Raw genomic sequence first — 23,250 nt, forward strand, 5'->3', positions numbered from 1 at the left:
AATAAGGGGGGATAAAGTGTGGTATAAGTGGGGGGGCTACATCGACCCTTTTTTTTTTGTTCTTTTTTTTTTCTCTCCCTTTTTTTTTTTTCTTTTTTCTTTCTACCTGTCCTTGTTTTGTATGTCTTGTTTTGTAATATTTGTTTTGTGCCCAGAACTCTGGGTCTTTTGGTTAATGTCTGCTCTCTTATGTTTAGATAAGAACTGTAAACTTGTCTTTTATACCTATACACCATTCTTGTGTATGTGTTCAATAAAAAATATTTGAACAAAACCCCAAGAGGTAACTTACCCAATGGCCTAAACTGTCCTAAAACTGCAGTTGTGCTCCTTATGGGCAGTATGATTAATTTGTTGAATTATCTTTGGAATACAGCCTTGTCTCTAGTAGTCAATTAGCTTGTATGGTTAACTGCTCTTTGCAAGCTGCTAATGTTTTTCTCACGATGGTCTTCCAAGCCTGAGGCTCTGATGACACTGCCTAATGGCAACACTGATGCAGTTATAGGAGGGCTTTTGGCATCCATACTGAACAAAAATATAGATGTAATTTGTTGGTCCCATGTTTCATGAGTGGAAATAAAAGATCCCAGAAATGTTCCATATGCACAAACAGCTTATTTCTATGAAATGTTCACCAACTTGTTTACATCCCTGTTAGTGAGGATTTCTCCTTTGCCAAGATAATCCATCCACCTGTGGCATATCAAGAAGCCGATTAAACAGCATGACCATTACATAGGTGCGCACAATTAAAGGCCACATTAAAATATGAAGTTTTGTCAGACAATGCCACAGATGTCTCAAATTGAGGGAGCTTGCAATTGGCATGCTGACTGCAGGAATGTCCACCAGAGCTTTTGCAACAAAATGGAATGTTAATTTCTCTAACATTAGCTGCCTCCGTCGTTGTAGAGAATTTGGCAATAGGTCTAACCGGCCTCAACTGCAGACCACGTGTAACCATCGTCTGAGACAGCCAGATTTGCAGAGAACCTAACATGTATTTTGTTTCTACAGGCTATTGACGGCACTTACATTGACAAGAAATGCCCCTTCACTGGAAATGTCTCCATCCGTGGTCGTATCCTCTCCGGTTAGTCTTTACATTTCCTTGCTGTTTGTTTTGGATGTAAAAGTCAGCTTTGGCATTTAGAGCCCTTTATGACCAACTGTTTTCTCACTGAACTGCAAATGTTTTTCTCACGATGGTCTTCCAAGCCTTCTGGTTATGACGACAACGCCTTATGGCATTACTGATGCAACGACCCAAACCCCCTGCTCACCCTATTCAACGGTCTACTCCTATCCCTAGATCAGTGCTTAGATGTATTCTAAGATTGACCACACATTGACTTGATTCTGCCTTTTCAGGCGTGGTGACCAAGATGAAGAGGACCATCGTCATCAGACGTGACTACCTGCATTACATCCGCAAATACAACCGCTTTGAGAAGAGGCACAAGAACATGTCGGTCCATCTCTCACCTGCCTTCAGGTAAGAGGATCTCTGTCATACTGTTGAGCCTTTCCAACCTCTCTTCCTTGCATGTGTTTTTCTCGCGAGGCTGTATCCAATAATTGGCTGATCGTGCCTTTCCTACTGCAGGGATGGCTGTAACTCACTGTTGCACTACAGTTGAAGTTCCATTAAATCAGATTTGATGTTGGCTGCAAATGTTTCTCACGATCTTCCAAGCCCATGTGGCTCTGACGACACTGCCTAATGGCAACACTGATGCAGTTGTCATACCAAGAAAAGCACAGCTTAATAATGATCGCAATCCATAAATCATTCTTATTTTATGTTCATATTAAAACATACAAAACCAACAAGTGTAACTGCAAAAATATTGTTTTGGGGGACAAGAGTGTTAACAAAGATAGAAAGTGTAGAAATGTGAACAAAATAAAAGCAATTTATTGTAGAAAAGAAAAGGACCAAGGCACTGACAACTTAACAAATAAGGTAACTTTCTTATTTCTTTTAACACATTAACAAGGTGTATAAAAATAGAATTTGATTTAAGGATTATGGTCTGCTTTTAAATAGCCCACCATAGAATACAGTACTTGGAACACAATGCTGAGGTAAACATCTGAGCGGACAGTGTGTCTGCAGTAGAATTGCACAAACATGTACCTGCAACATCTGATCCTATGATCACACATGCACATATAAATGATCAGACACCCCAAAATGCATACTCCAGCAAAGAGATACCATGAAGAGACGGAGGGAGAGAATGATCAGATAGGAAAAAGGAGAGACTCAATGGAAGAAAAGTGCAACAGAAATAAAGCACAGAAGGAAAGCATAGGAGATTCTCATGGCTAACCTGATGGGGGGGGGGAAATGATCAGTTCATAAGACTTAATCAACCAAATATCATGCAGTGACTTGTTTGTAAGAAATACAAAAATTATTAAAAGATGTGCCCAGGCCGAGTCTCTACACATCTCGTTCCATCCTTCTCTCTGTATGTGCGGTCAAGAGCCGCTCACATTTTTCAGCGGTGTAGGGAACAGAGGTAAAGAACCTTGAATCTGACTCAATCCTTTGCGAGAGGAGTGGTTGATCAGGTCTAAACATTGCCGTTTTTCCATCCAACTCTATTTTTCCTCACCTTTTCCTTCCCTAGAAACATCTTCCATTCACCCCCACATGTCTGCCTCTACTACCCAGTCTTATGTCCCACCCCTTAATGTCCTTCTCACAGGCTCTCCACCCCCTCACATCTTGCGGATGACCAGCACAGTGGTAAGAACTCCAGCGAGGAACACTCCCACAGTCTGCCAGGTGGGAGTGCCAAAGTAGGAACGGATTCCCTCCTAAAAATTAGGAAGAGACACCATTGTCTTCAACCATCATCACCACAATTTCAAAAAGACATTTGTAAAAAAACATGTATGAAACTTGTAAGTCAATGTGGGGAAAGCACATTTACTGATTCCTTACCCAGCCACCCTGATCCCTAATCCAGTTGATCACATGATCTCGCAGGTAGTCTGTAGCCCAGCTGATAATGGTTCTGATGATGTGGGGGACCTTGGTCAACAGAGCCTGAGGAGAGAAAGACGATGCTGTCTTATTGCACAATGAAGAAGCCAACTCATCCCAAAACGTGTAAATTGCAGTTCCATTCCTAGCACTGCGGTTTACAAGACAGTGAATCTATTCCGACTGAGATGAGCCCTGTTTCCTTTGTCTAACGGAGGACAAGAGAGCGAGAGAATGATTGAGGGAGAAAGGAGAGCTAAATAAAATACTACCACTGATAACACTCACCTTGATGACCAGCCGACAGGCAAAGTAGAAGAGTGCCACCACCCTGCCCCAGTTGAACTTTCCATCAGAGAAGATCTCACGGGCCACTCTCATAAAAACCTCATGGCTGGGCTGGAGTGCAGTATCATTTATCATACTGAAGGGGAAAACGAGATGCTCTAAGTATTGCACAAACTCCAGAGGTCAATTTAAAGTGAATATCTATTCAAGCAAAGAGCTGGAGTCCCTTTCTAAGTCCTTGGTTTAAGATACCTTTGGAGCTGTGTATTGCCATCCAGCTCATTTCCAATCTGCTCCAGGCACAGGACCAGCTCCTTGTGGTTGGGGTCACACAGCATACTCCCAATCAACTGGGTCCGTGACACTGACAACTGAGTCCCGCTGTCAGCATGGTGACGAACCCGCTCGTAGATGAAACTGCGAAAAGAGGGTCCCGGGTAAACAACTAGCTAGTATATCGTGGACTACAGGAAAAGGTGGGTCGAACTGGCCCCCATTAACCTCGACGAGCTGGAGTGGAGCGGGTTGACAGTTTTCAAGTTCCTTGGTGTCCACATCACCAACAAACTATAGGGTTCAAACACACCAAGACAGTAGTGAAAAGGGCACGATAACACCTTTTCCCCTTCAGGAGACTGAGAAGATTTAGCATAGGTCCCCAGATCCTAAAAGTTCTACAGCTGCACCATCAAGAGCATCCTGACCGGTTGCAACACTGCCTGGTACGGCAACTGACCGTAAGGTGCTACAGCGGGTAGGGCGTGCGGTCAGGAACATCACTGGGGCCAAGCTTCCTGCCATCCAGGACCTATATACGTGGTGTCAGAGGAAAGCCCCCAAAAAATTGCCAAAGACAACAGCCACCCTAGTCAGACTGTTCTTTCTGCTACCACACGGCAAAGAGTACCAAAGCGCCAAGTCTAGGACCAAAAGGCTACTTAACAGCTTGTACACCCAAGCCAAAAGACTGCTGAAAAATTCATCAAATGGCCACCTGGACTATTTACATTGACCATTTGGTAAATATTTTCTTAAACAATAATGCAGTTCAAGAAAGAGTTAAGGGCTTGTAAGGTCTGTTGTATTCTGCACATGTGACAAAGTTTGATTTGATATGTTATCCTTCTCTAATGAATTGGTATATACAGCCTGAAACAGAGTGCAACAGCTTATAAAACGTTCAGCCAGAATGTTGAATAAAATTACATTTCAACTTACTCTACTGGTTGTCTGTGCAGTGTCCTTCAGACGCTCGAAATTTGAGACAAAATATCCACATAAGTGTTGTTTACCACACTTTTTAGAGAGCTGGTAGGTTTGCCCTTGCCAGCTGAATGCGAGCAATGTTTGGTCTTTGGTTCACTGACGCTTGGCTATTGTTTACATATTGTGCAAGTGTTTACGTCGCATCTGTCAGTAGAATGAAAATACACACCAGAACCATATACCTACCGGCTCTCTAAAAAGTCTGGTAAACAATACTTCCCTGTGGAAATTTTGATCTAAATTCCGTGTGGCTTAAAACCTCTTAAGGATCGGTGTCCCGTCTACAGGACAGTTGTTGCTCAATATACATAATGTGACTACGTCATTTTAAACACTTTTTTTCCGGTACACATGTCTTATATGGGCAGAAAGCTTATTCTAACTGCATTGTCCAATTTACAGTAGCTATTACAGTTTAAAAATACCATGCTATTGTTTGAGGAGTGCACAACAAAACACTTATCAACAAACAAAAGAGGAATAGTCACATGCAAACAAGCATACAATTTACATTGCCAGGAATCCTAAACAAACAAATCATATTCAATAATACAAGTTTTAATTGCCTTTTTGTTTTTCATTTGTTAAAGTAGTGCCATTGTTTAGACTCATTTATAAAGTGAAAAAAGTTAGGTTTTGAATTAGACCATTTGCATTTGTGAATATGAAATTTACCTAGTATTATTAGCAGTTGAATTAAATATACTACATCTTTATCTGTCAGAATTTCTGAAATAAATCCTATCAAAACCATTATAGTACAACCGGTCCTATTTTTTTGTAACAATTCTTTGTCAATCCAAAAACATTCTACTATAAATACAGGCAAAAAACAAATGCAAAATGGTCTCCTTCTCCATTCCACAGAAATCATTCATTCAATTCAGCTTGAATCTTTCCAAAACATGTTTCACAGGATACATTCTATGTAACATTGTTACTGAAACAATATTTGTTAGCAATTTTCCATGCTTTCCCCCATTGTATATCACCATAGATATTTGACCAAAAGAATCTTGCTGAGGGAATTGTAGTATGAAACAATATTCCTAATCTGTTTATTACTACATTTATCTTTGATGTTAATATTGCCAATGAATATATTTTAATGTAAATCAAAGTAATTACACCTTGCTTTAAGGAAGCTGGTAACTCCCCTTTTTCTATTGATTCTTGAAACAGCAAGAATGAAAGGAATCATTGAATGCTTATTAAACCATCATTTCCAGGGGACCTATTGTCCTTAAGGCTTTTAATAGTCTTATCTCAATTTCAGATAACTCATCACAAAAATCCCTGAAATCATTGTCTAAGAAAAGATCCATATTGGAAGTTGGCTGGGCTGATGTATACAGATTCTGATAAAACTGGGAAACATGCTGAGAGATTTCTTTTGGATTTTCATTGGGAGTATTATTAATCATTAATTTACATATGGAAGTCTTTTCGCCTGCCCTCTTTTCTAAATTAAAGAAGTATTTTGTATTTCTCTCTCCCTCTTCCATCCATTTTCGTCCTGATCTTACAACCGCTCCCCGGGGCCTTTACCTCGTAGATAGTCTAACTGCATTAGCAATGATGATAGCTCCAGTAATTCCTGATTAGTTAGTTCAGTTTTTTAAGTATGATGTCATATTCCCTTCTCTCTTGGCACGAGCAATTTCTTTCCCCATTGAAATAGCCAAAAGCCTTTATTACATTTTACTAGCTCCCAGTAACTTCCAAACGTATTCATAACACAGGCACAATTCTAGTATTTATCAATAATTCCTGCTACTTCCTCCTTAAATACTTCATTCTCTAGTAAAGACTTATTCATTTTCCAGTAACCTTTACTAACTTTTTTGTTGTTGACAAACCGTGCATATTTATCTTTATTGAGATCCCTTTGTGGTCTGTTAGTCTCAATTAGTATGCACAAAATATAGTATGCACAATCGATTTTATATCCACTCATTCAACTTACAAAGAAAGAAATGTGAAAATTGAACGCTAAATGTTTCAACCAGTCAAATTAGGTTGGTATTTATTCCTCAAACACTCTAAAAAGTAACCAACCTTTGCTATATCATTCTGCATTCAGTATATCCTTGGAAAGCCAATTTTAGCGAGGAAGGCACGACATAGTCAATCCAGTGAACAATCTTTGTCCAATGACCACCTATCGTTTTGAAACCTAGATAGCTTTACAGAAACCGTTTGCGCTAACCTCGTGCGGTTGCGAGTCGAGATTTATGCAAGAGCAGGTCACAAACTAGGTGTTTTGCAAATGTTGAACTTACAATATGGCTACTAATACTGGAAAAGCTAAAAGTCCAAGTATAGAGGTTGGATGATATTCTAGCAGAAATCTACCGGGACAGTGTCAGTTTAGACAACATCTGAAGGAGAGGACGCGACCTTAGACTGGTGAGTGAAATACGTTTATTTTTCTATTCTCATGCTAATGCAGTTTGAATGGTTGCATATTATTAATTTGATTTCTGAAATTTTCTTTGATTGCTATATGTATATCGTTAATGAGATGTGTGTATGAATAGCAAACAAGGCACTCGAAAGGCACAACATGTCAAAGTCAACCTACAATACACATTGGGCTCCCGAGTGGCGCAACACACCACAGTACCTGGTTCGAATCCGGGCTGCATTATATCCGGCTGTGATTGGGAGTCCCGCACACAATTGTCCCAGCGTCGTCAGGGTTTGGCGTCATTGTAAATAAGAATTTGTACTGACTTGCCTAGTTAATAAAAAAATAATAGGTATACACTTCACCACAGTGTTCCTCTATATGTTTATTTGATGTATTGCTAAAATAAAGGCTCAAAATAAAACTTGTTCTCACTTTTTTTTTTATCTTCAAATTGTGGTTAAGACTGATTTCAGAGACCACATTCAAGTTCTCCCCCCACAACAAACCACCACCTAGCCAGTCTACAATTAGAGGATGGTAAGTGCTTTACAGCAGAAAGAGACTTGGGACCAGCAGCACAACCTTGTGTAGATGGGGTTCTAAATACTTTAATCAGTGTGTACAATTTCTTAACTTTGTGTGGTTTTTGATGTGTTCACTTGACATTAGATCAGTGTTGGCTGCTAACTTGGCCCTTAAATATTTCACTTCTGTGTTTGGAGACGTTGAATCAGCATTCTTGTCGCGTATCCTGTTAGTACATTTTATGTAGGGAAGCTAATGATCCATCATGCATGACATTACTGGGGGTGTGTAAACGTGTATATTTTATTAGTATAGTATTTTTGTATGTTTTCTGTAGTTATGTTTTTAAATTTGCCACTTTGGAACATTTTGGGCAAATCTTGAGGGACACCTGGGTGACTTCATACTAAATGTCATGTTGCTTGCTCATTCTTGGAGTGATCAGTCTGGAACTTTGCACATACACTGTTGCCCTCATGGACACCATCTAAATTACCTCCAGCTTCCTAGCTGAATGTGTGGTTTTTCTTTTTCATGTCAAAAATGATAACTAAAAATAGAAAACTTTTTTTTGTCCTTTGTATTATCTTATACCAGATCTATTGTCATGTTCTCCTACATTAAATTCACATTTCCAAACTTAAGTGTTTCCTTTCAAATGGTATCAAGAATATGCATATCCTGGCAGTTAGATTTGGGTATGTAATTTTAGGCGGAAATTGAAAATGGCCTGCTCTTAAGGACAAACCGCACAGACAACCGATATGTACCAATTATATGGTGTATTACAGCCTGATTTAAATCAGACAAATGTGAATAAACATCAAATTCAGGAGTAAACATGAAGGTATACTCACTCTGTCAGTAATTTTTCCCCCAGTTCTAGTACCTGATCAGTTCCATTACCTGAGAACACAAAGCAGCACTGGAGTTAGTACTACCAGGACATAAACCAAGGCCCAGTAGAGGCAATTTAAGACAATGCCTATGTGTGGGTAGTCTGGCAAACACTGAATTCTTGAAGTCCTCCTGACTGAGTCACGTGGGTAGCGTCAGCCAGGCTAATGTATAAGTGTCTGTCAAATCGAAACTGGGCAGTCATAAATATATTATGTAATGGGCTAAACATGTTTGAAATGTGACACACAGATATTCTTGAACAAGTAGCTACTGAAGTATGCATGTCTCATGACCAGTTCAGTGTGACAATGTGAAATAAAGTTAAAACACCAGCTGGCTCATTTTCAGAAGTTGACTTGTCAGCTGACATTAGTAAAACGCTGGGCTGGTCCAAGATGTACTACAGTTAAGCTAGTTGTCTATGATGTTTCTGGAATGACGAGTATGAAGTACAAAGACTCAGACTGCCACATCTGGCCCTCCCACCCCTACATGAGGGCAGCTCCCACTCAGCCCAGTCCAAGCACTTCTGTGTCCTAGCACCCCAATGGTGGAACCAGCTTCTCCGTGAAAACAGCAGAGTCCCTGCCCATCTTCTAAAAACATCAAATCCCACCCCCAAATGACTAAATGTAACAAACACAGCTAGCTAGCACTCACATACTAGTCTGATGAATCAGTCTAATACACAATTAAAGTCCAGAACAGACTATGGAAGGCTCACAGTACTACATGGAACTCTGTTCCACATCAAGTAACTGATGCAAGCAGTAAAATTCCATTTAAAAAATATAAAAATACACCTTATGGAACAGCGGGGACTGTGAAGCAACACAGGCACAGACATGCATACACGATAACATGCGCACTGAGGAAAATGGCGCCGGAGGGGAGGGCTGCCGTTTTATCGGCTCTAAACCAACCATGCTATATTGTCTTTCTTTTTGCATTGTTTCTAACTTGTTTTGTACATAATGTTGCTGCTACCATCTCTTATGACCGAAAAGAGCTTCTGGACATCAGAACTGGGATTACTCACCTCAAATTGGACGAGTAGTTATTTTTCAATGAGTCGGACGCGAGGGGTATACTGCAGACACCCGACCAGGCCCCGATCCCCGTGAATCGCTGGAGAAGGAAACTGAGATTTTGTGGCAAAAGATCAGGGTACCTTGCAAGGATCAGTCGACGAGTGGCTAATCTGCCCTTGCCTTCCACCCTGCTAGCTAACATTCAAATCGCTGGAAAATAAATGGGACGAACTGAAAGCACGTATATTCTACCAACAGGGCATTAAAAACTGTAATATCTTATGTTTCACTGAGTCTTGGCTTAACGACGACAATAACATACAACTGGTGGGTTATACACTATCGGCAGGACAGAACAGAAGCTTCTGGTAAGACACTGTGCGGGGGCCTATGCATATTTGTAAATAATAGCTGGTGGACGTTATATAAGGAAGTCTTAAGGTTTTGCTCATCTGAGGTAGAGTATCTCATGATAAGCTGTTGACCACACTACCTAGAGAGATCTGTATTTGTCGTAGCTGTCTACATACAACCACAGACAGAAGCTGGCACTAAAACCGCACTCAATGAGCTGTATTCCGCCATAAGCAAATAGGGAAACACTCATCCAGAGGCGGCGCTCCTCGTGGCCGGGGACTTTAATGCAGGGAAACTTAAATCAGTTTTACCTAAATTCTATCAGCATGTTAAATGTGCAACCAGAGGGAAAAAAATTCTAGACCACCTTTACTCCACACACAGAGACGCGTACAAAGCTCTCCCTCGCCCGCCATTTGGCAAATCTGACCATAACTATCCTCCTGATTCCTGCTTACAAGCTCAAATTTAAGCAGGAAGCACCAGTGATGCTAAACTACAGGACTGTTTTGCTAGCACAGACTGGAATATGTTTCGGGATTCTTCCGATGGCATTGAGGAGTACACCACACCAGTCACTGGCTTTATCAATAAGTGCATCGAGGATGTCGTCTCCACAGTGACTGTACGTACATACACCAACCAGAAGCCATGGAATTCAGGCAACGTTCGCACTAAGCTAAAGGGTAGAGCTGCCGCTTTCAAGGAGCGGGACTAACCCGGAAGCTTAAGAAATCCTGCTATGCCCTCCGATGAACTATCAAACAGGCAAAGCGTCAATACAGGACTAAGATCAAATCATACTACACTGGCTCCGATGCTCGTCGGATCTGGCAGGGCTTGCAAACTATTACAGACTACAAAGGGAAGCACAGCCGAGAGCTGCCAAGTGACACAAGCCTACCAGACGAGCTAAATTACTTATATGCTCGCTTTGAGGCAAGTAACACTGAAACATGCATGAGGGCATCAGCTGTTCCAGACGACTGTGTGATCACGCTCTCCGCAGCCAACTTGAGTAAGACCTTTAAACAGGTCAACATTCACAGGGCTGCTGGGCCAGACGGATTACCAGGACGTGTTCTCTGAGCATGCGCTGACCAACTGGCAAGTGTCTTCACTGACATTTTCAGCCCCTCCCTGTCTGAGTCTGTAATACCAACATGTTTCAAGCAGACCACCATAGTCCCTGTGCCCAAGAACACTGAGGTAACCTGCCTAAATGACTACAGACCGGTAGCACTCACATCTATAGCCATGAAATGCTATATCAACACCATTATCCCAGAAACCCTAGACCCACTCCAATTTGCATACCGCACCAACAGATCTACAGATGATGCAATCTCTATTGCACTCCACACTGCCCTTTCCCACCTGGACAAAAGAAACACCTATGTGAGAATGCTATTTATTGACTACAGCTCAGCGTTCAACACCATAGTGTCCTCAATGCTCATCGCTAAGGACCCTTGGACTAAACTGGATCCAGGACTTCCTGGGGGTGGTAAGGGTAGGTAACAACACATCCGCCACGCTGATCCTCAACACGGGGGCCCCTCAGGGGTGCGTGCTCAAATCCCTCCTGTACTCCCTGTTCACTCATGACTGCACGGCCAGGCACGACTCTAACACCACCATTAAGTTTGCCGATGACAAAGTGGTAGGCCTGCTCATCGACAACGATGACACAACATATAGGGAGGAGGTCAGAGACCTGACCGTGTGGTGCAAGGACATCAACCTCTCCCTCAATGTGATCAAGACAAAGGAGATAATTGCGGACTACAGGAAAAAGAGGACCGAGCACGCCCCCATTCTCATCGACGGGGCTGTAGTGGAGCAGGTTGAGAGCTTCAAGTTCCTTGGCGTCCACATCACCAACATGGTCCAAGCACACTAAGACAGTCTGAAGAGGGCACGACAAAACCTATTCCCCCTCAGGGGACTGAAAAGACTTGGCATGGGTCCTCAGATCCTCAAAAGGTTCTACAGCTGCACCATCGAGAGCCTCTTGACGAGGGTAGTGTATACGGCCCAGTACATCACCAGGGCCAAGCTTCCTGCCATCCAGGACCTCTATACCAGGCGGTGTCAGAGGAAGGCCCTAAAAATTGCCAAAGACTCCAGCCACCCTAGTCATTGACTGATCTCTCTGCTTCTGCATGGCAAGCGGTACCGGAGCGCCAAGTCTAGGTCCAAGATGCTTCTACCCCCAAGCCATAAGACTCCTGAACAGCTAATCAAACGGCTACTTGCATTGCCGCCCCCGTCTCTTCTATGCTGCTGCTACTCTGTTATTATCTATGCATAGTCACTTTAATAACTATCTACATATTACCTCAATTACCTCAACATTGGTGCTCCTGCACATTGACTCTGTACCGGTACCGTCTGTATATAACCCAGCTGTTGTTATTTACCACTGCTCTTTAATTATTTGTTATTCTTATCTCTTACTTTTTTGGGGGGGGTTCTTAACTGCATTGTTGGTTAAGGGCTTGTAAGTAAGCATTTCACTGTAAAGTCTACACCTGTTGTTTTCGGCGCATGTGACAAATACAATTTGATTTGACTATACACACATGTACACATGGATTTTGGACTGTATATATGTGGTAGTGGTGGAGTAGGGGCCAGAGCGCACACCGTTTGTTGTGAAATCTGTGAATGTATTGTGTTTTTAAAGGCTGACTGGCTCTCGTTCAGGCAAATGAGAAACAAGTGCACTCAAGCTATCCAGAAGGCCAAAGTTAGTTACTTTAAGGAGCCGTTCTCTCTCTGTGGGTCTAACCCCAAGAAGTTCAGGAAAACTATTAAAGACCTGGAGAATTAACACCCCTCACAGCTGCCCATATCCCTTAAAGTTGATGATGTGGTTGTTACTGACAAGAAGCACATGGCTGAGCTCTTTAATCACCACTTCATTAAGTCAGGATTCCTATTTGACTGAGCCATGCCTCCTTGCCCGTCCAACATTTCCTCATCTCCCACTCCTTCTAATGCGACTAGCCCCGATGCTTCTCCCTCTTTTTCCCACTGCTCCGCTACAAAGTTTCTCCCTGCAGGCGGTCACTGAGTCTGAGGTGCTAGAGGAGCTCCTGAAACTTGACCCCAAAAAATCATCTGGGTCAGATGGTTTCTTCTTTAAGGTTGCTGCCCCTATCATCGCCAAGCCTGTCTCTCCTTTCTGGTGAGGTTCCCATTGCTTGAAAGACAGCTACGGAGATCAAGCTGATCCTAACTGTTATAGGCCTATTTCTATTTTTCCCTGTTTATCAAAAGTGTTGGGAAAATGTGTCAATAATCAACTGACTGGCTTTCTTGATGTCTATAGTATTCTCTCTGGTATGCAGTCTGGTTTCCACTCAGGTTATGGATGTGTCACTGCAACCTTAAAGGTCCTCAATGATGTCACCATTGCCCTTGATTCTAAGCAATGTTGTGCTGCTATTTTTATTGACTTGGCCAAAGCTTTTGATACGGTAGACCATTCCATTCTTGTTTGCCGGCTAAGGAGTATTGGTGTCTCTGAAGGGTCTTTAGCCTTTTTTGCTAACTACCTCTCTCAAAGAGTGCAGTGTATAAAGTCAGAAAATCTGCTGTCTCCGCCACTGCCTGTCACCAAGGGAGTACCCCAAGGCTCAATCCTAGGCCCCACGCTCTTCTCAATTTACATCAACAACATAGCTCAGGCTGTAGGAAGCTCTCTCATCCATTTATATGCAGATGATAGTCTTATACTCAGCTGTCCCCTCCCCATATTGTGTGTTAAATGTTCTAAAACAAAGATTTCTTAGTGTCCAACAAGCTTTCTCTAACCTTAACCTTGTTCTGAACACCTCCAAAACAAAGGTCATGTGGTTTGGTAAGAAGAATGCCCCTCTCCCCAGAGGTGATTAGTACCTCTGAGGGTTTAGAGCTTGAGGTAGTCACCTCAAACAAGTACTTGGGAGTATGGCTAGACAGTACACTGACCTTCTCTCAGCACATATCAAAGCTGCAGGCTTAGGTTAAATCTAGACTTGGTTTCCTCTATCGTAACCGCTCCTCTTTCACCCCAGCTGCCAAACTAACCCTGATTCAGATGACCATCCTACCCATGCTAGATTACGGAGACATAATTTACAGATCAGCAGGTAAGGGTGCTCTCGAGCGGCTAGATGTTCTTTACCATTCAGCCATCAGATTTGCCACCAAAGCTCCTTATAGGATACATCACTGCACTCTATACTCCTCTGTAAACTGGTCATCTCTGAATACCCGTCGCAAGACCCACTGGTTGATGCTTATTTATAAAAACCCTCTTAGGCCTCACTCCCGTCTATCTGAGATATCTACTGCAGCCTTCATCCTCCACATACAACACCCGTTCTGCCAGTCACTTTCTGTTAAAGGTCCCCAAAGCACACACTTCCCTAGGTCGCTCGTCTTTTCAATTAGCTGCAGCTAGCAACTGGTACGAGCTGCAACAAACACTCAAGCTCAACAGTTTAATCTCAAACTCTTCATTCAAATACTCAATCATGGACACTTACTGTCAGTTGTGGCTGCTTTGCGTGATGTATTGTGTCTCTACCTTCTTGCCCTATGTGCTGTTGTCTGTGCCCAATAATGTTTGTACCATGTTTTGTGCTGCTCCCATGTTGCCATGTTGTGTTGCTACCATGCTGTGTTGTCATGTGTTGCTGCCTTGCTATGTTTTTGTCTAAGGTCTCTCTTTATGTAGTGTTGTCTCTTGTTGTAATGTGTGTTTTGTCCTACATTTATTTTTAATCCCAGCCCCCTGTCCCCGCAGGAGGTCTTTTGCCTTTTGGTAGGCCGTCATTGTAAATAAGAATTTGTTCTTAACAAACTTGCCTAGTTAAATACAAATAAATAGATTTTAAAATTGTATTGACTGCCTTAATTTTGCTGGACCCCAGGAAAAGTAGCTGTTGCCTTAGCAGCAGCTAATGGGGATCCATAATAAATACAAAATTGGTATATACAGCCTTAAACGAATGCCTGCAAAACCGTGTAAATGTTCCTTGACAGAATGTTGAATAAAATTACATTTAAATTTACTGTACCGATTGTCTGTGGTTTGTCCTTCACCTGCTCGAGATATGAGACAAAATATCCCCAGGAAAATATTGTTTAACCAACTTTTTAGAGAGCCGGTAGGTATATGGTTCAGTACCAAGGTAAAGGTTGTTTTATATAGGATATTCACTTCTCTCGTCAATAACTATTGAACCAGGCATGCCATGACAATTGTATATTCTAAACCAGGGAAGGATGGAGAACAATCCAGAGCTTTTTTGTGTCAATAAAAAAAATATGTCCGATTTCAATCTTCGAAAAAATCTAAGATTTACACACAAAAAGGTGTCGATTGTTGTCCATCCTCCCGATTCAGAATATCTCATGGCATGCTTGGTTCAATAGTGAAAACGAAGCCACTCCTCTGTTACCATTTTATATTTGGGCTCCTGAGTGGCGCAGCGGTCAAAGGCACTGCATCTCAGTGCAAGCGGCGTGACTACAGTCCCTGGTTCGAATCCCCTGATTCAGAATATACAATATTCATTGTCATGGCATACTTGGTTCAATAGCTATTGACGAGTGAAAACCGAATATCCAACATAATACAAATGATTGGGCTGTCGCAAGTCGCAGTTGTAAATGAGAATTTGTTCTCAACTTGCCTACCTGGTTAAATAAAAGGTTCAATATTTTTTTGGTTTAAATATACCAATTGTTTATTACAGACTATCACATACAGGCTTTAAAGCTAGCTTGATGAGAACAGGAAACAAGTTAACTGTACACTTTTCCCCCAGTTGAACAACTAGATAACAATAATGTAGCTTTCCTAGATAGTTTACCAAGTTATGTGTAAGGGCATGTTTCAGAGATGGGATGGCTGGGTGTTATGTTAGCTGGCTAGCTCGACACGCCTGGGTCCTACCGGCAACAAACAAAAGTTCGCTAAATCGTGACAAATACTTTTTGTTCCGGCTCACGATAATTACGATATCAGTACTACGGTTCCGTATCGATTGTGTTTATCATAGTTATGTCACTTACCTGAATCGCTTCCCCCCGACGTCGCTGCCATCTTGTACTAAGATTACTTTAGGTCTGCTTCCGCCTGCAGTCATGTGACATATGTTTACAGCACCAGAGGAGTGGCTTCGTTTTGCTCGTTCACGAATGCCAGCTTGCAACAGCACTATGCAGAGGGCCGATAGCATTTGTGAGTAGTCAACTTACAAAAGACTAAGTCTATAGCAAGTTTAATTAGCAATGAATACAAACATTTTGACACAAATGGAATCCAACGTTCCGCTTCTGACTTACCCTTTCTTAAACGTCATATCCTGTCCTTTCTGACTTCTGTCCGTCGCGCGCATGCTTAGTTCTCTTTACGACTCGGCTGGCAAAGATGGCGGACGCACAAGTACGTTCAACAAAAAGCGTGGCGAAATGAATGTGCTTTTTAGATAGAAAAATTAACATCATTGCATTGTAGCCTACAATAAATAGCGTTTGTTAAGCGAAGAGCATGCGATTGAAGTATATCAAAGTTGACTGGGCCCTTAACGGTCTTATTTAATTCGACTATCACGTTCTAGGCCCTGTGCTGTCTGGTGCGCTTTTTCGGAGATCCAGTAGGAAGTCTGCTAACTAGGCCTTTACAGCATTTGGCGTATGCTTCATCTGTAGTTAATAATCGAAATTTACTGACTAGATAAATGTATGCGCGAGAAGCTTAGCGTACTGGGAAAGCTATAGCCGTTAGGTTAGTTTATACGCGAATTTAGCTAGCTAGCCAGATCACCGGTTGGTTGGCTAAACTCAGCGGTCTACTTTCTCAACTTGTATATTCCAAATGTTATGGACTTTTTATGGCTATTGTTAAGTTAGCTACCTAGTTATTCATAACGTTCATTATGGTCAGCTTCATAGATTGTAAATCTTGCTAGTGCATCCTGTCATCTACTGCTTCTCTGTAGTCAGGTCTATTTCAAAATGCACATTGATTTACCTGCAAATGATGTTTTTCTCACGATGGTCTTCCTAGCCTATGAGGCTCTGATGACACTGCCTAATGGCAACACTGATGCAGTGTAACTTGAAGATTGGTCTTTTCAGATCCATGATGGAGCGATGGGTTAGTCTCTGCATAGATCAGTTTTTGACCTGGTGTTACGTATTTTCCCCACAGACGGAGAGGGCTTATCAGAAGCAGCCAACCATCTTCCAGAACAAGAAGCGTGTTCTGGTTGGTGAAGGTGGCAAGGAGGCCAAGGAGAAGCTCCCACGCTACCACAAGAGCGTTGGGCTAGGCTTCAAAACTCCAAGAGAGGTAATTTACCCAACGACCTAAACTATCCTAAAACTACAGTTGTGCTCCTTATGGGCAGTATGATTCATCTTTGAATACAGCCTTGTATCTAGTAGTCAATTAGCTTGTATGGTTAACTGCTTTTTGCAAGCTGCAAATGATGTTTTTCTCACGATGGTCTTCCAAGCCTGAGGCTCTGACGACACTGCCTAATGGCAACACTGATGCAGTTATAGGAGGGCTTTTGGCATCCATACTGAAAAAAAAATATAGATGTAATTTGTTGGTCCCATGTTTCATGAGTGGAAATAAAAGATCCCAGAAATCTTCCATATGCACAAACAGCTTATTTCTATAAAATGTTGTTCAAACTTGTTTACATCCCTGTTACTGAGGATTTATCATTTGCCAAAATAATCCATCCACCTGTGGCATATCAAGAAGCTGATTAAACAGCATTATCATTACACAGGTGAACCTTGTGCTGGGCGCAATTAAAGGCCATACTAAAATATCAAGTTTTGCCATAATGCCACAGATGTCTAAAATTTAGGGAGCTTGCAATTGGCATGCTGATTGCAGGAATGTCCACCAGAGCTTTTGCAAGAAAATTGAATTTTCATTTCTCTACCATAAGCTGCCTCCAACGTCGTTGTAGAGAATTTGGCAGTATGTCTAACCGGCCTCAACTGCAGACCACGTGTAACCATTGTCTGAGACCAGCCACCCTGACAGCTGAAACGGGTATTTCTGTCCAAAGCCCTTTTGTGGGGAAAACTTTCTGGGTCTGGCTCCTCAGTGGGTGGGTCTATGCCCACCCATGGCTGTGCCCCTGCCCATTCATGTGAAATCCAAAGATTAGGGCCTAATGAATTTTTTTCAATTGACTGGTTTCCATATGAACTCAACCTCAGTAAAATCATTAATTGTTGAATGTTGGGTTTCTTTTTGTTATTTTTTTACCTGGGTTTGAGAATTTTGGAAGGATTTGCAGAGAACCTAACATATTTTGTTTCTACAGGCTATTGATGGCACTTACATTGACAAGAAATGCCCCTTCACTGGAAATGTCTCCATCCGTGGTCGTATCCTCTCCGGTTAGTCTTTACATTTCCTTGCTGTTTATTGTTTTTGGTTTGGATGTAAAACAGTCAGCTTTGTTTTCTCACTGAACTGCAAATGATGTTTTTCTCACGATGGTCTTCCAAGCCTTCTGGTTATGACGACAACGCCTTATGGCATTACTGATGCAACGACCCAAACCCCCTGCTCACCCTATTCAACGGTCTACTCCTATCCCTAGATCAGTGCTTAGATGTATTCTAAGATTGACCACACATTGACCTGATTCTGCCTTTTCAGGCGTGGTGACCAAGATGAAGATGCAGAGGACCATCGTCATCAGACGTGACTACCTGCATTACATCCGCAAATACAACCGCTTTGAGAAGAGGCACAAGAACATGTCGGTCCATCTCTCACCTGCCTTCAGGTAAGAGGATCTCTGTCATACTGTTGAGCCTTTCCAACCTCTCTTCCTTGCATGCGTTTTTCTGACCAGGCTGTATCTGATAATTGGCTGACCGTGCCTTTCCTACTGCAGGGATGGCTGTAACTCACTTGCACTACAGTTGAAGTTCCATTAAATCAGATTTGATGTTGGCTGCAAATGATGTTTTTCTCACGATGGTCTTCCAAGCCCATGTGGCTCTGACGACACTGCCTAATGGCAACACTGATGCAGTTTGGCCTACCTATCACATGAGATGGCACATTGGTTTCCGTGTTTCTAAATTTCCCTTGGATTATCTTGACGTTGTCATACCTCCAAAAGCAGTGCCTTGGTGACTTCAGGATTATGCTCCAATAATGCCCTCCTTTTCTCTGCAGAGACGTCTCCGTCGGAGACATTGTTACCGTCGGAGAGTGCCGACCCCTCAGCAAGACAGTGAGGTTCAACGTCCTCAAGGTCACAAAGGCCGCTGGAGCGAAGAAGCAGTTCCAGAAATTCTAATCTAGGATGTGCATGAGATGAGACCAATTGACAGGAAGGCTTTCTTTCTAGGCTGACCTGCTCTGTTGTATCTGAAATAAAGAATGTTCTGTATCTTGGTCTTCTGGCCTGTCTTTTGTAAAATAATTGTTTGTATAATTCAAAGGGAGCCTTTGCCAATTAACTGAAATGAGTGCTTTGTTTTGTGTAATGGCTGAGGCTGATTTATTGAGTGTTCTGCTGGACAGTTCTTTCCTTTGTCCATCCGTCAACTGATGACTTCCATTCAAAAAAAACATTGGCTCAGCCGTCATTTTCCAACTATCGTGTTCCTGTAGTGTTGTGAACGTGAAATTGGTGTCTCCAGCCGCAGGGCCATTTGCCTGTCTTTTAAAGCCTGAGTTTTTCTTGAAGTTGTAATGAAACTCCAGCACAGTGATCTAGCTGCTCCACAAATGTATAGGTTCTTACATAAATGTAATTGTAAACAAGATCAAATTTAATGTCAAATGCGCTGGATACAACGGGTGTAGACCTTACAGTGAAATGCTTGCTTACCAGCCGTTAACCAACAATGCAGATTTAAGAAAAGGTTTAAGTATTTACTAAATAGACTGAAGTAAACAAATAAAATAGAAAAATAACAGCAGGCTATATGGGGGCACCGGTTAGTTCAGGTAATATGTACATATAGGTAAAGTGAAACAGTAGCAGCAGTGTAAAAAAAAAAGGGGGGGGGGGGTAGAAACTGTCAAAAAGCCTTTAGGACCTAGTCTTGTCAATCCGGTACCGCTTGCTGTGCAGTAGGAAAGAGAAGTCTGACTAGGGTGACTGGAGTTTTTGCCAATTTTTAGGGCTTTACTCTGACACCACCTGGTATAGAGGTCCTGGATGGTAGGAAGCTTAGCCCCGGTGATGTACTGGGCCGTACGCACTACCCTCTGTAGTGCCTTGCGGTTGGAGGCCGAGCAGTTGCCATACTAGGCGGTGATGCAACCAGTCAGGATCCTCTCGATGGTGCAGCTGTGGAACCTTTTGAGGATCTGAGGACCCGTGCCAAATCTTTTTATTCCTTTAAAGATCCATTAAATTGTGGACCGTCAAGACAACCAGTGTGATGGAGTTTATTTTTCATTTCGGTATATTCGTTAGTGTTGCAATTTTTTTTGCAGTGGAAACATTTATGCCCAACAATCGTTTTGCAGCAAATTAGTTTCTATTGGACTAATTCAGGTAGGTCCCCCTAGTTTATTTTCGTTTGGTTCCTAGAGTAAACTGGTCCCTACCTGAATCTGTTCAATAAACTAGCTTTTGTTGCAAAACGTTTTCTGTTTGGAGCAAACGGTCTCTGTTGCAGATCAAGTTATACTTAGGCATACTTTAGTTTTATTGTAATGGGATCTGCAGTGATCTGATAATCTAGGCTGGTTGTATTCAAATCTGTTTGTAGGTGCAGAGTACTGCTGGTTTTCTGTTTTACTTGATAAGTTGTGTCCATCTGGTGACCTAAATCACAGAACCTGAATTGGAAGTGAGACACCACACACGCTGTTATTTTAATTTGTTTTGTTTTTTTGTTTCAATGAAAGTCAATTAACTAAGTAGACCAGAACCAGCTGCTATTGCGTTGGTGTCTATGGGGGAGACACCCAGTTAAGTAGACTGGAACGTATAATTTTTTTCAATGATAAATGTCCTGGGTGAACTATCTTCATTTATTCACCATCTTTGTAAATCAGTCCTTGATTTGATGGGAAGCATGAACATCAGCAGTGGAACTAGCTTCAAGGTCCAGATTTGAATGAGCCTGTATTAGGCTTTTACAACCAGCACTTGAAGTTGGATGGAATTGGAAGAAAAAAAATACATTATACACAATGTCTCTGTATTTGCTATTTTATTTGGAACAGTATTATGCATTGAGCATTTTGCGTTTTTGGCTCAGCCATTAAAATAAAGTGAATGGTCTCAGCAATTTAATAGTCTTGTCAATCTAAGTAACACAAATAAAGAAAATCTCCGGAAAAATCTGTAAATTTAGACTAGAGCGATATGCTTTTTTCTTTTTACATGGGATGCATCTCAAATCCACTGCATCCGCAGATGTCAGCCTTCCGCATCTGCAGTGGAAGGGGGCCGAGCTACAGCGGTGTTTGTCAAACCGTGAGACATCCCGAAAATTGATTTTCTCCTACAAACTAATATGACTACTCTATGGAAAGACAATGGTTTTGCTCTACGACCCCCACGGGACTCGTCTGAAGTCGGTAAAGCTGATGTGCCCATTTCTGTCTAGCTTCAGACCCATTTGGGCTACAAACTAATATGACCCCACTGTAGAAATGGGAGACTAGCGAACCCCCACAGACACTTCATTCCTTATTATTTATTTTTTGACTTGTCTTTTTTTCCATTTATGAATGTGTTATTCAATGCATTTCTATGGGCTATATTAAAGGACAAATTAAATATTTTATCCTTTATTTTTTTATACTTAAAGGGGTCCTAAAATTCAAAATAAAATTAAAACAACTCCAAATGGTAGCTGAGTAGAGGTTAAACCCATGTATACTGAACAAAAATATAAACGCAACATAAAGTGTTGTTTCATGAGCTGACCACGTGTAACCACGCCAGCCCAGGACATCCACATCTGAATTCTTCACCTGAGGGATCATCTGAGAGCAGCCACCCGGACAAGTGATGAAACTGAGGAGTATTTCTGTCTGAAATAAAGCCCTCATTCTGATTGGCTGGGCCTGGCTCCCCAGTGGGCTGGCCTGGCTCCAAAATGGGTGGGCCTATGCCCTCCCAGGACCCACCCATGGCTGTGCCCCTGTCCAGTCATGTGAAATCCAAAGATTAGGGCCTAATAAATGTATTTCAATTGACTGATTTCCTTATTTGAACTGTAACTCAGTAAAATTGTTGAAATTGCTGCACGTTGCATTTATATTTTTGTTCAGTGTATATATATATATATATATATATATATATATATATATATATATATATAGCCTACACTGACTGTACAAAACAATAAGAACACCTTCCTAATATTGAGTTACACCCTCCCCTTTGCCCTCAGAACAGTCTCAATGTGTCTGGCATGGACCCTACAAGGTCTCAAAAGCGTTCCACAAGGATGCTGACCCATGTTGGCTCCATTGCTTTCCACAGTTGTGTCAAGTTGACTGGATGACCTTTATGTGGTGGACCATTCTTGATACACACGGGAAACTGTTGAGCATGAAAAACCCAGCAGCGTGGCAGTTCTTGACACAAACCAGTGCGCCTGGCACCTACTACCGTACCCCGTTCAAAGGCACTTCAATCTTTTGTCTTGCCCATTCACCCTCCGAATGGCGCACATATATACAGTACCAGTCAAAAGGTTGGACACACCTACTCATTCCAGGGTTTTTCTTCATATTTACTATTTTATACATTGTAGAATAATAGTGAAGACATCAAAACTATGAAATAACACATACAGTGGCAAGAAAAAGTATGTGAACCCTTTGGAATTACCTGGACTTCTGCATAAATTGGTCATAAAATGTGATCTGATCTGATCTTCATCTAAGTCACAACAATAGACAAACACAGTCTGCTTAAACTAATAACACACAAACAATTATACGTTTTCATGTCTTTCTTGAACACACCGTGTAAACATTCACAGTGCAGGGTGGAAAAAGTATGTGAACCCTTGGATTTAATAACTGGTTGAACCTTCTTTGGCAGCAATAACCTCAACCAAACGTTTTCTGTAGTTGTGGATCAGACCTGCATAACAGTCAGGAGGAATTTTGGACCATTCCTCTTTACAAAACTGTTTCAGTTCAGAAATATTCTTGGGACGTCTGGTGTGAACCGCTCTCTTGAGGTCATGCCACAGCGTCTCAATCGGGTTGAGGTCAGGACTCTGACTGGGCCATTCCAGAAGGCGTATTTTCTTCTGTTGAAGCCATTCTGTTGTTGATTTACTTCTGTGTTTAGGATCGTTGTCCTGTTGCATCACCTAACTTCTGTTGAGCTTCAATTGGCAGACAGATAGCCTTACATTCTCCTGCAAAATGTCTTGATTAACTTGGGAATTCATTTTTCCGTCGATGATAGCAAGCTGTCCAGGCCCTGAGG

The 23,250-nt window shown here is 41.9% G+C and overlaps 2 protein-coding genes, 1 long non-coding RNA gene and 6 other non-coding genes across 10 annotated transcripts; 8 read left to right on the forward strand and 1 right to left on the reverse strand.

Annotated features, from left to right (window-relative positions):
• Nucleotides 1-424: 424 nt before the first annotated feature.
• Nucleotides 425-506, forward strand: LOC115147473 (small nucleolar RNA SNORD35). The gene has a single exon (XR_003866351.1). It is a non-coding gene; the product is annotated as a small nucleolar RNA SNORD35 (small nucleolar RNA).
• A 491-nt stretch (nt 507-997) lies between these two features.
• Nucleotides 998-1,494, forward strand: LOC115198384 (uncharacterized). Its single transcript, XR_003879222.1, has 2 exons — nt 998-1,096; nt 1,375-1,494. It is a non-coding gene; the product is annotated as an uncharacterized LOC115198384 (long non-coding RNA).
• On the forward strand, nt 1,190-1,269 carry LOC115147466 (small nucleolar RNA SNORD35). The gene has a single exon (XR_003866350.1). It is a non-coding gene; the product is annotated as a small nucleolar RNA SNORD35 (small nucleolar RNA).
• Nucleotides 1,495-1,780: 286 nt separating the features above from the next.
• Nucleotides 1,781-16,145, reverse strand: LOC115198360 (apoptosis regulator BAX-like). Of its 2 annotated transcripts, XM_029760271.1 has the most exons (7): nt 16,127-16,145; nt 15,854-15,998; nt 8,351-8,399; nt 3,542-3,706; nt 3,290-3,425; nt 2,960-3,064; nt 1,781-2,832 (listed from the first exon to the last, which is right to left on the reverse strand). In XM_029760271.1, the coding sequence occupies exons 2-7, from the start codon at nt 15,882-15,884 to the stop codon at nt 2,734-2,736; spliced, it is 585 nt and encodes a 194-aa protein (XP_029616131.1). In that variant the 5' UTR covers nt 15,885-15,998; nt 16,127-16,145; the 3' UTR covers nt 1,781-2,733. The 2 variants fall into 2 exon arrangements, with proteins under 2 accessions (XP_029616131.1, XP_029616121.1); XM_029760261.1 differs by lacking the exon at nt 16,127-16,145 and having other exon boundaries at nt 15,854-16,094.
• LOC115198375 (40S ribosomal protein S11) lies at nt 16,122-19,221 on the forward strand. Its single transcript, XM_029760279.1, has 5 exons — nt 16,122-16,226; nt 16,995-17,135; nt 18,136-18,211; nt 18,477-18,606; nt 19,005-19,221. Exons 1-5 carry the CDS (start codon nt 16,212-16,214, stop codon nt 19,126-19,128), a joined length of 486 nt encoding a protein of 161 aa, XP_029616139.1. The 5' UTR covers nt 16,122-16,211; the 3' UTR covers nt 19,129-19,221.
• Nucleotides 16,816-16,899, forward strand: LOC115147445 (small nucleolar RNA SNORD35). Its single transcript, XR_003866340.1, has one exon. It is a non-coding gene; the product is annotated as a small nucleolar RNA SNORD35 (small nucleolar RNA).
• Nucleotides 17,267-17,348, forward strand: LOC115147456 (small nucleolar RNA SNORD35). Its single transcript, XR_003866345.1, has one exon. It is a non-coding gene; the product is annotated as a small nucleolar RNA SNORD35 (small nucleolar RNA).
• Nucleotides 18,289-18,371, forward strand: LOC115147432 (small nucleolar RNA SNORD35). Its single transcript, XR_003866337.1, has one exon. It is a non-coding gene; the product is annotated as a small nucleolar RNA SNORD35 (small nucleolar RNA).
• Nucleotides 18,779-18,862, forward strand: LOC115147451 (small nucleolar RNA SNORD35). Its single transcript, XR_003866342.1, has one exon. It is a non-coding gene; the product is annotated as a small nucleolar RNA SNORD35 (small nucleolar RNA).
• Nucleotides 19,222-23,250: the final 4,029 nt, after the last annotated feature.

Source organism: Salmo trutta, chromosome 1 (assembly GCF_901001165.1).
Source record: "Salmo trutta chromosome 1, fSalTru1.1, whole genome shotgun sequence".
Classification (NCBI taxonomy): domain Eukaryota; kingdom Metazoa; phylum Chordata; class Actinopteri; order Salmoniformes; family Salmonidae; genus Salmo; species Salmo trutta.